Source organism: Papilio xuthus, unplaced genomic scaffold (genome assembly GCF_000836235.2).
Source record: "Papilio xuthus unplaced genomic scaffold, Pxut_1.1 DF828952.1, whole genome shotgun sequence".
NCBI classification, from domain to species: domain Eukaryota; kingdom Metazoa; phylum Arthropoda; class Insecta; order Lepidoptera; family Papilionidae; genus Papilio; species Papilio xuthus.
Genome location: NW_013529697.1, coordinates 7899330 through 7914608, shown reverse-complemented (window position 1 = coordinate 7914608; position 15279 = coordinate 7899330). Strand labels below are relative to the sequence as shown.

Here is a 15279-nt window from a genome sequence, read left to right as displayed (position 1 = left end):
CAATGCATAGAGCGTTGCTTAGTGTAAAACGTAAAATTGCATCATGTTTTCAAAATGCAAAATGTTTTTAAAATCTGTAGTTCGTGTTTTATGCCTTCACAAATACAAAAAGAGACGCAATTATTCCAATCTGTTTTAACCAAACTGGTAGCTTAGGTTTAAATGCAACACAGAGTTGTTAATTGGTCTTCCTTTGTGTTAATATGATAAATCTACACTAAGGGTCGATGATTTTCAATACTCTACAACCAATTTAATTTTTAAATTCTAACTTGATATTGTGTATTTTACTTAAAGGTTTTTTCTTCGAAAAGTTAATACTTCAATAAAGCCTTATTCTCATAAGGTGTTAGCGACATTGTTTCGTCCTCGCTTCTCATTGCTTACACTTAAACAACAAGTCTAATGCATTTTTAATGTCCTGCTCGTTTTACACAACAATCTATCATCTTTTTGGAACAGATGACATTCATTGGCAACTTATAAACAAGATATTTGTCATAATATCTAAATAATAAGACAATAGAGAGTATTATACAATACTAGCATTTGCCTGCGACGTCGACTTCGCAGAAAACAGAAAGATAAAAAATATCTCATATTTTACTCGAGACTATGTTCTATATCTGCGCTTTTAAATCGTTGTGGATTTATTGAGTAAATAAATAAATCAAATCTATATCTATATCTATATCTCACACCGTTTGTACAAATTTCTCGAATAATAATTAAGCCATTATTCAAACTTTCGTGCTCACCGCTCACTGAGCGACGGGCCACGTCCGCGAAATAATACCAGTACCACTCATCCTGATGTAGGGCCCCCGATGGGCTCGAAACTAGTCGGTGCTGCCACCGGACGGATATACGTGAGTGTTTAGCCGTGTTTATATATCAGTTTAATAATTAAGCCGTATCCATATTAACTGTTTTTTACAGCTATACTAAAATTTTGTCTAGTACGATGGAGCCATTCTGGAGATATCTTCGGAGGTAATTCCAAATTCCATTAACGATTTAAGGGCGTCTCGTAATTATAATAAAAATCAAATGCTATTGTCCTTTATTTTAAATACTGCATCTTGGATAAGATTATATTTTATTATATAAACGCAGCATAAACAGTTAAATGATGTTTTAACAGGTAAATGGTGCGTCTATCTGACAGCGATGACCTCTGTGGTAGGAATGCGACCAGCCTACGAGGTGGACTAGATCTTATTTACCACGAAGACGGCAAAGGCAGAACAGTGGAACAGAACAGTACTACTATTGTTTGAAAGCACACTGACTGTATTGTTTTGTATCGTCATGTGCATTGAAATTGTGGAAGTAAATTTCTGTCTACTATCTGCCCTCGTGTGAAACTACCATTATGTAGGCTCTCGTAAGCTATAAGCAGATAGAAACGTTTATTAAACGTAGGTTTTGTGAAGTCAATTGTTAGCTTTTATTAAGTTATTTTCTTTTATTATGGAGTGATACCATACAAACCATGTTATTATAACATTTGATTTAGGAACAAACTTTTTCCTTTTCTACAAGTTTTTGTTACTAAATATGAGACTACTGGATTTTAGTGATTTCTAATTGAAGATAGCACAGACCTAGGTGTTTTATAAAGTAATGAAATTGTTACTTAAAAAGATTGTATATCGTGTTTTGTTTATTTCCTCCGTATATACGCATGAATCTGATTAACATTATAAATTCGAATGCGTAGATGGATACATAGATGTTTGTTTGAAGGTATCTCCAGAACGATTGAACGGATCTCGATGAAATTTGGCATACATATAGAACATAGTGTGGAAGAACACATAGACTACTCCAGGCGACTACTAGTTGTTATATAATGTGAAGTATTTCGTATATTATAATAATATTTCTTCAAACGAGAAGTGAGTGTTTGACCCTCAGTAGATTATCGAATGGCCGCCGCCAGACGAATTTGAATGCAGTGTATTAAATGCAGGCAAATAAAGAAACCTAATTAACTGTCACGGAAATAGAGACCCGACCTTGTTACTATCATGTGAAGTACAGATAGATTACGCATAGATCTTTAACTACAATTAGTTAAATCTATTCATTGTGTGATTTAAATAATGTGTTCTTCAAGACTATGTTCTACATCTATGCCAAATTTCAGTGAGATCTACGCAGCCGTTGTGGAGATATACCTTCTAACAAACATCCATCTAAACATTCGCATTTATAATATTTGTAAGATTATATTAACTCAAAGTACGATTGAAATTTAAGACTATTTTCCACTAGGATACATTTTGCTGATTATTTTGGTATCAAAAAGGCTGTATATAAATTGTTGTGTTATTGTTTTTGTGTATGGGCCACACTAGTTCGATACATACGAGTACCTGATACAGATACCGGTTCACTTGGACAAGGAAATGACATTTAACTGCTCCGTAACACTTTATTTCGTGGTCAATGTGAAACGTAGAGTATATAACAACAGAGAGGACAAAATTATAAATACTATTTGCTGTTTGCCGAAATTCATGTATAGAAACATATTTTTTTCTCTATTATTCTATTTGAAAAAAAACAGGCCATAACAATTTGAAGTTTTTTAATTTTTTTGTTACATAGTGATAACATACGATTATACTAAGAAAGAGTTTTGACGATGACAACAAATTATTTATTCCTGTTTATTAACCTTTAGGATTTTTATAAAGATATATTTAAACTTATTTTATGGATTAAAATTGTTTAAAATAGTAATAAATAGATTTACAGAAGTGTTATTTATGTTATTAAATAATATACTCATTATAATATATTAAGTAATTTAATAACTCTACATTTTCAATACTCTATGTATGACAGGCGCAGCTCACGCGACTTGTTGCAAGACGAAACCGGAGGTCTGTAGCACTTACGATATTTCGACCTCAAGCAACTAACAAACCAGTTGATTTAAATTCAATTACGAATAATCATTAAGTACAACCTTAATTTTTTTCTTCGATGCTTGTTTATTAGATGAAATTGTCGCGTGTGGAATTTATTTCTCACATGTTAACACGGCGGAATAGCCGGATTTAAAATCCTACCATTTGTATAGACCACTCTTTTTAAAGAGAAAAGGAGGATGGTAATATTATCACAACGTTGCTACGACAGTAAAAACCTACTGCAATAAACATATACTCAAGCATAAATTATGTTGACAAGAAACGGCCAAACACACAAACTATTACGATATTTTTAACGTTACAAAAAAAGTTGCCTAAAACTAGCTCATTTACCCTGATTCGGTGAATAGCGCGGTAGCCTACTACTGTTACTTAATTCTTATGTAAGAATTGTGCAAGACATTTAGAGTAATTATTTTGTTAAGACGTATTAATATTACTGAATACCTAAATGTCTGCTTTACATAAGGGCAGTGACACACTGGTCGCAGCCTTGAAGTGCACACGTCACGCCTACGTAGTTCCGAGTGACGGCTTTCGAAATAGGAAACTTGAAACCCTCCCGCCGAGCATGAGATGAAGGTTCTCTTGTTTTGGTGCACTATCTTACTAATATTATAAATACGAATGGTTGGTTGTATGGATGGATGGATATTTGTCAAAAGGGCTGCATGGATTTCGCTGAAATTTGGCATAAATGTAGAACATAGCTTGGAAGAACACATAGGCTAACTAATTCAGTTGTTTTTAATTCTGCGCAAATGGAATCGTGGGCAACAACTAGTCTTATCATAAATTTATGACCAAATTAATTATCCAGAATAAGGACTTCATGACTTTATATACAAATTGATATATGTGCTATGTATTAAAGGTAACTATCGACATATACTTTCGGAATATTAAGCGTCAATAGCCTAATGGTTAAGGGTACAGATTCCCAATCACGAGGTCGGGGGTTCGAATCCCGCCATTCGACTATTATCGTAAACCATATCCTAGCACAAGCCTAGAGCTTAGTTGGAATGGTAAAAGAGGTATTAGTAAATTTACAAAAAAAAAATCTGCTAATATTTTATACAAAAAAAAAAATTCAAACTAAGCGTGACTATTAATAAGGTTGAGTTTTCCACTGTGATTTCACTTTAAGATTATAACAAAAAATTTCAGTTATGAATAAATTGCCAAGTTACATAATTATTTAAAATCAAGTATTAATAATAATCACACGGTGTTTGAATAAAAATGTCGTCGTCCATGTCCTGACGGAAGTGTTTCTCATGGCGCAATGTCATGAATTCGTCCCATTACATCGCGGAAGTCGTGTAAAGTCCAAACTAAGATTAAGCCTGTTAACCTACACTTAAATTGACGGATGAAATAATATTGAAAACAATCATTTTTAACATGTTTGCGAGTGTTTTATGAAGACTATGGTTTTATTTAGTCAGTGATTACTTAGGCTTATTTGTCTGCGTAACTTTAACGATCAAGGAAAATCTTTCACATGATAAGTTTCTTGATTTTTTTTTGTAATTTAAAGTATAAAATTCTTAGATGTTACTTTACAGGATTTCCGCGAATGAAGTTATGACGCGATCAGAAATTATCTTCCTTAACAATATTCATTTGCATGTACAAGTTAGGAACGTGTATGGAGCGCTCTGTTTGCCTTAACATTCATTTCCCCATAGTTTTCTTTCGTCATAAATTTTCCTTGTTCATTATTTCTATGCTGTAACAAAAATCAAGTTAAGTTAAGAAATATACATTTATTGGATTAATAATATAGACAAATCTGAATAAAGCTTGACATTTTTCTTCTTTTAAATGTTATAACAAATTGATTATTATTTCGTAGCCATATAAAATAATCCGTGACATTAGCAAAATGTCAATCAATACGTAAACATAAAAGCGCATAAAGACAGATCAAAGACAGAGAAAAGACAGGCAATCTCTTTCTCTCTCTCTCTCTCTGCCTAGCTCGCATCCTACAAGGTGGGTTCAACTTTCCCAATCAGTCTCTTTCACGCTCTATCCTTGACGTCGGGAGTAAAGGCAGACTGAAAAAAATATTTTTTATTTACTTTTTTTGCACAATTGGCTTGCAACATCGATTCTAACTTATCTTGCCAGCATTACTGCATTTATTCATGAAAATAGATGTTTGTAGGTGACAACTGTCAAATACATAACCTCCAAAAAACCAGTTCTGGGTTAGGCCGCTGTACTCCATGGCATTTAACGATAATGTACTTAATGAATTTTACACACCGAATATTCGGTTACAAATAGGTGGATTGTCTATCAAAATGACTAAATACTATTAACTAAGATTATATTCGTAGCCCCTACTATAATATGTAGCAAATTAAAGCTTTAGCAAATATGCTAATTACTAACCTTCTTTGTCGATTTCGAAGTAATAAATTACAAACATTTTGTTTATTAAAGCCTTATTCAAAGACCTTCATTATATCTGTCCTTAATTTCAAAGCTAAATCTTAGTAAATGAGTCTTAGTAATATATTACATGTTTTGTGAACTAGTTAATACTGTAAACGTTAAAAATTATTTAAGAATAACGCTTCTTAATATTTTTTTCTTTACATATTAGATATTGTACAATTTGTTTTAATAATAGCAATGTAACACGTAACAATAAAGCTAGTGTTAACCACTATTGCTATCTCTTTTTTGAAGAGAAAGAAAGAGATAGCAAATTAATAGTAATACAAGACTTAAGAAATATTAAAGATATTCTAGGAGTCTATGATACAAATAGGTTATTAATTGATTTATCAATAACTTTCACACCAGGAAAAGAAAACACTCGACTCGTTTATATAAGATTTAATTAAACATAATTCGCAATTGATTCACGCACTTTGTGTCAACGCGGCCGCCATTTTGAATTCCACGCATGCGCAGCGCTGCAATCGATACCATTACTGAACATAATTGATGCTTCCGGATCATTATACAATTCTTGTATCCAATATTTTCTTATAGTATAAGGTATCCAAGAAGTAAATGGTTATGCGTCTTGTCTACCAACAATGGACAAAGAAGGACATAAAGCGAATATTTCGCCTACCCATCATTATCTTATAAGAACTGGATAGGAAGGGGAAAGGATTAATATTGGGCCTCCGAAATATTTATTATATTTTGTGATTAAAGTCATAATATAAGGTAAATACAATTACATATATAATATACATTTAATAATACAAATAAAGTAATATTCAAATTATTACGTTTTTAATAATATTTTTGTTCGCGTTTAACTCTTTTGTACTCATAACACTTTAATTTTTTTCATCATGTCATAAATATAATATACACAGATTAGGAATAAATATATATGTATTATATATAATAAGAAAAAAGTAAATCTGAAAGCAAGAATAACTATTTATCTCAATTTATAGGGAAATAACTGTGTTGTTAACCTAGGGCATGAACAATTTAAGTAAACCTAAAGTTTTCAAATTTTAGTAAAAAATACACGCTTCGCTTACATTGACTAGTCTTAGATACAAAATTATAAAAAAGTCTGCCTTCCTAAAGCTTTGGGTTTGTTATAAGTTTAATATATTGAGGTATAAATTGAATTATTTTCCAGTGAAGTTAATGGAATAGGATCCGGTGCTAGGATCAAAGTTCTGTGCGGGGTGACCAGAGAAGGGATTGAAGTTTTGACCCTGATAGCTCTGCGGTTGGTAGCTTTGATAGTTGGCAGCCTGGTTGGAACTCTGACTGTATGGCTGAGGTGTGTACGCCTGGTAAGAGAATTGGGGCTGTTGGTGGTAGACTTGGCTTTGGGGACGTTCTTGAGGGAATTGCTGGGGCGATTGATTGAAAAGGTTTGATTGCTGAGTGAAGAGGGAGGAACGGAATGGTTGAGGTTGCGGAGTAGGCTCGGGCTGGTATGTTGGTGCTGGTTGACGGTACTGCGGCTGTGGTTGCGCTTGGGGTTGATACTGTGTCTGGGCCTGGTACTGTGGTTCCGGTTGGTACTGGGGTTCAGGTCGCGCTGGTTGGTGGAACTGCCTGAAGTTGGAAGCCGGTCTAGCTTGAGCTCTGCCGTTGTATTTGGGATCCTCGTAGATCTTGGGGTCCTCACGGTATTGGCCATCATCTTCCTGTCCGTCGGTCAGTGCGTTTGAAGGGTCGTTGAGTGTTGGCGGGGGCACCATGATGCCTTGACCTGGAATTAGGAATGCGCTTTTAATTTATTCATTCCTAATTAATTAAAATGTTATACTTAGTTTGTTAAAGTTATTTAGATTTTGTAATTTTTTAATTGCTTTTGTTTTTTAAGCAATAAACCTAATAAGTATAACTTTGTATTTGCAATTTAAGATTGTGACAAAGTTCTTTAAACAATAATTTAGTTTTTAAGTTACCCTTATTTCTCTAGATTTTAATAAACAATATGTAGTCGATCAAAGTATCATTGAATACTTTAGTTGTGAGAACTAAGGCTAGAGTGTGACAGTGACCGCTGGGGGCACATGTAGGTCGGTGAGGTAACAAATGTAAGAGACCGACATGTACACAACTGGGCCGATTACAACATCTTCCGGTTAATTCTCAATGAGCTCTTTGGAAATCAAAGTAGGAATTTTAATAGCATTTTAATTGCGGTAATAAGTATGCTATCTTACTGAGTGTAGTCAAAGGTAGTAATTTCATTCAACTTTTTAGTTTGGTTATTTAACTTTGACGTCGATCGAACAATAAGAAAGTGATCTAAAGAATCTTGTTCCGTACTCTTTTCTGCACATATTCTTTAATACCAAATGACATTAGTGAGTACCTTTTTACTTATTTTTAAATTTGCTTATTACGTTTTTTTTCTTTTCTAATACGCTTACGGATATTAATACATTTTTTTGGAATATTAGTACTTTGTGTTTAACCAGGTTAAACATGCAAATAACCATATTACCCTAATCTAATAGTTAGTATAAAAACCATTACCTTGAGGTTCAAACCCTCGTTTGCTGCTCGCGCCGTACGATATCTCCCTCAGCTTTCCACTCTCATCCACATAACCGTATTTCCCTGCGACGTCACCATTCGGATACTTAGTTTCAATCTTGAATGATCCATCTGCAGCTTCGTAACCGTAACTGTAGGAGCCGTCGTCATTCTGTTTGTTGATCTGTTTCAGGATGGGCACTGGCGTGGTGGTGGGACCCTGCTGGTTATGTTGACACTGCACGCACGCCAGCCACGCTGCGCATAATATTATAGTCTGAAAAATGATACAATGGTTATAATTCATAGTAATTGTTAATGTCATTTATTACTTTAGGAAGAGCCCTCTTAAGATAAATGTAGAGTAATTACGTCCTATCATTATTAGACCCCAAGGCTAACTTTTCGATCGGTGTAGTTACTCTTACTTAAGACTTGCTATCGGTAGCGCGGATTTATAAAAAGACTTAATTAGTAGCCTATGTGTTCTGCCAGTCTATGTTCTACATATATGCCAAATTTCCGCGAAATCAATGCAGCCGTTCTCGAGATACCTTAACACACATCCATCTATCCATCCAAACATTCGCAGAAGTTACATTGTATGTAAAATTTCAATAGCCATTAGTATGGTTAACTGAATGGTCGTTAACTGTTTCTTATTATATTATTTAGTATAAATACCTGTGTATGTATTATATATTTAATAATACAAATTGGCATCGATAAGTACATAAGTTTAACATTATTTACCGTGCTAAAGCACTGTTAGAATTGGAAATGACAGCCATTTTGTTTTGTTAAGTAAGGATGATGGATGACAGCGGGGAAGTATGTATGTATGTATGTATGGGCATCTAATGTGACTTTAATGATCGCATTGTCTTCATATTTTACACAACATACAATCATGACTATCAAAATTAATATGATAAATTGACGATAAATATTAGCAAGTTGTCACTGAAAGGATATCTTATACTATACTAGCGGACCCGACAGACGTTGTCCTGTCGTGACGTTCAAAAATTGAATTGACGTTTAAAATTCGAATATTATTTAAAATTTGACACTGCGATGGTAGCGCCGTCTGTCGGATCTAATGTAAAACATTCCAAAATCAACAACTACTAATAAATTAAAAATTAATTAAAAAAACATTGTCCAGCGGACAAAATTGTGAATCTAAACCATTCCCAGATCCCCTTGAACATACACAAAAAATTTCATCAAAATCGGTCCAGTCGTTTGAGAGAAGTTCAGTGACATACACACTCACAGAATAATTATATATATATAAAGATGTTCGTATTATGTCATATTGTTTTTTTACTATTCAAATCATTACTAATATTATAAATGCAAATGTTTAGATAGATGGATGTTTGTTAGAAACAATCTTGAAAAAACAACTCATCATCACAAATGAAATTTGACATACATATAGAGCATTCCGGAAGAACACATAGGCAATTAATTCAGTTTATTTTAAATCCGCGCGGACGTAGTCGCGGGCGACAGCTAGTAATACATAGTTTTAGTTTATTGTATAGCTATAAAAATGTTTATAACAATACAATGATTAAATTGTTGTGCTAAAATACAAATGTATATGATTTTAGTGCAGAATGGCGTGTCTGGCAGTTATTGCGATAAAATCTACAAAGAAACGAGTAAATCGGACGTCAGTTGGTGAATGTATGGGCCTTGGGTACGCGGAAAGGTCCGCCTGTTTTTGTTTATAGCCTTAGCGGGCGTTAGTCACGCAGGAAGCTTGCAGGAAATGCAGGAAATTGCAGTTTTTCTAACGAATTTAACTTATTAGCAAATACTTTATAGAAATTAGATAACAAATTGATCCGGTGTTGTGATAAATCTATCGTTAGTTATGTCGAAGTCTATTACTTTTGTAAAGTTTAGTTTTAAAAGCCGTAATTGTATAGCGCTTGATCTTATCTAAAATTGCTTTTAATCAGGGTTTGTTGTTCAAGTATTGTTACAGGTCTGCAATTACTTCGTTTCATAATTAAGGACAAGCTAAATATGACAGATTAAATAAATCGACTTGTTATAAAATAAAAAATAAATCACGATGTAACTCAGAGGTGTAAGCAGGTCCTGACACATCTCTCTCACCTTTTTAACATTGATTTTTCTGCGCATTCTTATAAGCATTATGTGACATCTATCCATACATATTAATCAAATTGGGTGTGTCTGTATGTAATATCGAGAGAAAATCATATTTCGTACACATAATGTATTTCAGTTGGTGATAACTAAAAACCAAATTTTTATATTTTTGACTGTATGTCTGTCCGCTAAGCAACGTTTGTGCGCGTTAATCTCCGGACCGATTATGACGCGACTTTGACGGGAAGGTAGCTAATGTACGCGGGTATGTTATAGGCTACTTTTTTAATTTCACGCAGACGCTATCGCGGGCTACAACTAGTAATAATATACAATCACACATAACCATAACATAAATAATCATAGTACACCTAAAGAATGTGTTCTATAAAGCTCAGTGAAAACTTCCGTGACTTATTCATGCATACTACAGGTGTGGTCAAATTCGACTTATAGTCTGCATTCCAAAGAAACCAGTACACGCTCTAGTGGTCCTTATTACCATAGTAGTAAAGGTCACAATGCGTTCATGAACGTAGAATTAATTTCAATACAAGGCCGCCTTGTTACCGACTCTATACCATTTAAATAAAATTACTTTGTGTTGGTTAATTAATATACTTTATGGACTATTTATGGTTAATGTAGGTTATACTTGGAAGTCAATAATGGTTTATCCCGGAAGAAATGCATCAAGTTTTTAATTCACCATAAATTATAATATAATAAAATTTTAATGAACATTGGTTTCAGATCTTCGATATTTCTGTTCGATATTAAATATTTTTAATATTATGTGTTATATTAAAACTCTTTAGTAGCCGAAACTTTAGTATCCTGGCCACAATGAAAAACAAAACAAAAATAAAAAACGAGACATCACCCGCGAAAAACTGAATGAAAATAAAGATGTAGAAAAATGAACAACGAGTTTTACTATATAGCTTTATATTTTATTACTAATCTAAAATACTACAGTAATCGTTAAAATGGGTCAACAAATAGGATATTATGTTAACATCAACTTCGCTCAGAAGTCAAGAGGTAAATTTTCAATCCAAGCACGTTATTAGTAGGCTGTCTGTCGATTACTTTGGCAACACTGGCACGCGGCATATTTGCGCAACTATTTGCCAAATAGTGCAACCTATACAATTATATATCAATTGACAAATCTCGATCTATACAAGTTTAATGTGCGTGAAATATCCGATTTGTTGAATAGATATTTGAATAAGCTGAATAATTTCACGCAATATACTGGACCCGCCTTAAAAATTAAGCTTTCACGACCCTATTCCTTTTTAAATGTCATTGATATAATAAGTTATATAGATACAGCCTTAACATAGCAACATTTTAAAGTAATAATCTTTTAACTTTAAAAAAATAGTCTATGCCTGTTTACTCGATAAGTACACAATATAATAAACTTAAATAAGTCATCGAAATATAACTTAGATTCTAATAAGTAAGTACTTATGACCGTTTTTGAATCAATCGAAAAGCTCTTCTAATAACTTATAAGACTCTATTAATAGTAAACTTCATGAAGACAAAAGCGAGCGACGGGCCGCGTCCGCGAAATAATACCAGTGCCACTCATCCTGATGAAGGGCCCCCGATGGGCTCGAAACTAGTCGGTGCCGCCACCGGACGTATATACGTGAGTGTTTAGCCGTGTTTATATATCAGTTTAGTATAATGTCTCACGAAAGTTTGAATAACAAAAGCTTTTATTATTAACCACCTACATCTAACCTAAATTAAATTGTCAGTCATGTTGGAATGTTGACACCTAGTTATAGATTATTTTGCGTAATGCTAAAACGATCAGAAAGGTATTTGCGACAATTATTATCTTATTATTCACTGTTTAGTTTTATTACATTGAAAGTTTAACTAACTGGAAAGTTAACAATACCTAAACACTAAGAAATAAAGATTTTTTTATATCATAAGGTGGCAAACTAGCGAGCGGCCACATGAAATCGCTGAAATAGCGAAGTGACCGTTGCCCATAGACATACGCACTTGCATATGCGTTGCCTACCTTTAATCGACGGAGGAGAGGATGCACAGAAAGAAAACATTTTCCCTTTCCATGCAACCCCTCATTCGGAATGTCCACTTCTACTTCCCATCCTTTCCTTATTAGAAAAAAGGGTAGGAAAGGAAAGAGGACTACATTAGGCCTCCGGGACCGCACACTCATCAAACGAAACGCGGAATTGCTTCCAATTGACGCGTGTCATCTGTGGGGTCGTGGTATTTCACCGGGCGAGCCGGGCCAATTCGTGTGAAGATGATAAAGCGGGCTCTACCACTGTTCATTATTTATTTCAACAGGTTTTTTTTTCTTTTTTTTGTATTTAAAATATTAGCAGATTTTTTTACAAATTTACTAATATTTCTTTTACCATTCCAACTAAGCTCTAGGCTTGTGCTAGGATATGGTTTACGACAATAGTCGAATGGCGGGATTCGAACCCCCGACCTAGTGATCGGAAATCCGTACCCTTAACCATTAGGCGATTGAGGCTTCTAACTTGACTAAGGTATAACTTGATCATAAATTATTAACATATATAAATATGATTATAATAACTGTAGCATACCAATGATCAAAGGTTTAACATAAGTGTACTAAAACATATTGTCATCTCTGTTTTTTTCAAAGATAATAAAAGAGACGACGGTATCATATTTTTCAATATAACCTCAAAGTAAGTCAAAGGAATATCACAGATTTATTTAAATAAATTCATGAATTGCATTGTCAATACACCTACGTAAATAGCAAGGAATATTTAATACAGTTCGTCAACAAAGCTTATTACAAGTTTAGGTCATCTATTTTAGCTAATTTCTTTATATTAACGTAATTAAACCTTTGGTAAAAGATCCGGGGTTTTCTTGCATATGGCAACACATTGTTTTTGTTTTTAATTGATAGTCACCAGTTATGGCAACTTGGTAATTATAGCTTGTTATGTCTTGTCGAACATGATCCAAATACTTTGTTTTAATTATTGTAAAGTATCGACCAACATATCAAAGTTAATAGTAACATATTGTGACACAATTTTTGATTAATTGTAATACACTATAGTTGATTATTACTTAATTGTTTAACTATATACGTCAAAAATTCCTATATAAGTAAAAACGTATTAGATTCAACGTGGGAAAAACTTTTTTTTTGTTTTTTTTTTATATCATAAGGTGGCAAACGAGCGAGCGGCCACCTGAAATCGCTGAAGTGACTGTTGCCCATAGACATACGCAATTGCATATACGTTGCCTAACTTTAATCGACAGAGGAGAGGATGCACAGAAAGAAAATATTTTCCCTTTCCATGCATCCTCTCATCCAGAAAGTCCACTTCTACTTCCCATCCTTTCCTTATAAGAAAAAGGTGGGAAGGGAAAGAGGACTAAATTAGGCCTCCGGCACGCACACTCATCAGACTGTACGCGGAATTGATTCCACTTCACGCCTGTCTTCTGTGTGGTCGTGGTATTACACCGGGCGAGCCAGGCCGATTCATGCGAAGTTGTTAAAGCGGGCTCTACCACTGTAAACTATAGATTTGAGATCTAATAATAACAACTTATTGAGATAAATGAATTCATTTAAATTATAAAAATTTAAACCGAAACGTTGTGGTCAAGACTTTAACTGTTTGTTAGTATTTTATTACGAAAAAGGTAAGGTTTTGTTGTAATCTAGTGAGGCTATAAGACGTATTTTTTCATATCGAGTTGCATCATAGTGTTTTGTTCTAGCTTTTGATACTAGAAGAGGTTTTCAGAGTTCTGCTTACCTTAATTCTTTTAAGAAAACTACTACGATTGCTACGAAAGTGTTTGAACAAAAGTGCAACTTATTAAATGATGTTTTAATTCTATAGTGAATGTTCAAGAGTGAAGACAACATTTCTTTGTTATCTATCACCACATCTCACGATTGAGACATTTTTAGCTATTGTAGATCTAAAATCACTTTCATTACAATTTCTTAATTTGTGTTATAAATATATAGAAAATGGATCTTTTTATTTTGCAGGATTAACACCATTTCGCTACTTCTTCACGCATAAAAACTTACTTAAAGGTAGACATCACTTTCGGTTTCAACTGCACAGTCGGACTGAGACTAAATAATATGTTTAGGCATACTTTTGTAATTTTATAGTAAAAATAACATTGTTATACTCCCGTTGAAAGTGACAGAAGAACTTGGTATTCGCAGCCATTGAATCCCTTATAAGTATTTACCGGCCCCAAAGTAAAGTGACGTTACAAAAACTTACAAAATAATATTTTGAAATATGTAGGTAAAACTATTTCGTTTTTATGTACATCGAGTCGTATGTTGTTTTTGTTCTTATGTTAATTTTTCTGTCCCTTCGAATTTTAAAAAGAATATATTTGAAGTACTTGAACACATCGATGTTCCACATCGGTTTGCTGACGCTGTACTCCAATACAATAAGTTCGACATTCCAGAATATTCGAGCCTTTTTTATGTTCATAGCTCGCCTATATACTATTTTACTTTTCTTACTTAAGGTCGAAAGCACTAATGAAACTGTAGTGTACATAATATATGAGCGTTGCTTTTGTTTAAGAATGGTTATTTAACTCCATCCTACTACTAAAGTATCTTTTTATTGTTTTCGTACAAGCATTCGCGAATATATTGTTGAAGTGATGTGAAAAAACATTATGCCCAAACATATAAATTTAACATAAAGTAAAAAGCTTTGTTGGAAAGCTAATCTCTAGTAACAAATAAAAGTTTAATAACAATATGCAATACTAAAATATTATTAAATCAATTTATGTAAATTAGTTATTGATTTATTTATTTATTTTATTAAAAATCCAAAACAGGAAATTAATCATTTTCATATCACTTTTTAATTTATTAAAAACACATTTCTCTTTTTTCACAAACAGATAAGATAAAACCTGTCCGTTAGTAAACAAACAATAAATTAAATATCACTGACCTTCAGCAACATGTTGTGTTTGTGAACGAATATCGAAACGTCAAAATTTCCCGCTCTTTTAGCACCAGCAATGGACGCCACGCGACTCGCGTCTGCAGCGCTCACGGTCGTCACTTGTATTTATAATGTCGCAGTTTTCGTTTCAACAGCGCAGTTATATTGTTATTCGGTCTGCGGAGCCCTTGCGCGGT

General features: G+C 33.5%; 1 protein-coding gene across 1 annotated transcript; it reads right to left on the bottom strand.

Moving 5' to 3' along the window:
• Window positions 1-5786: 5786 nt before the first annotated feature.
• Window positions 5787-15210, bottom strand: CPR55 (cuticular protein RR-1 motif 55). Its single transcript, XM_013326098.1, has 3 exons — window positions 15089-15210; window positions 7938-8214; window positions 5787-7161 (listed from the first exon to the last, which is right to left on the bottom strand). The coding sequence occupies exons 1-3, from the start codon at window positions 15098-15100 to the stop codon at window positions 6566-6568; spliced, it is 885 nt and encodes a 294-aa protein (XP_013181552.1). The 5' UTR covers window positions 15101-15210; the 3' UTR covers window positions 5787-6565.
• Window positions 15211-15279: the final 69 nt, after the last annotated feature.

Coding starts and splice junctions, on each gene's coding strand:
- CPR55 (XM_013326098.1), bottom strand. Junction 7,162..7,937: donor ACGAGGGTTTGAACCTCAAG/GTAATGGTTTTT, acceptor TCCTAATTCCAG/GTCAAGGCATCATGGTGCCC.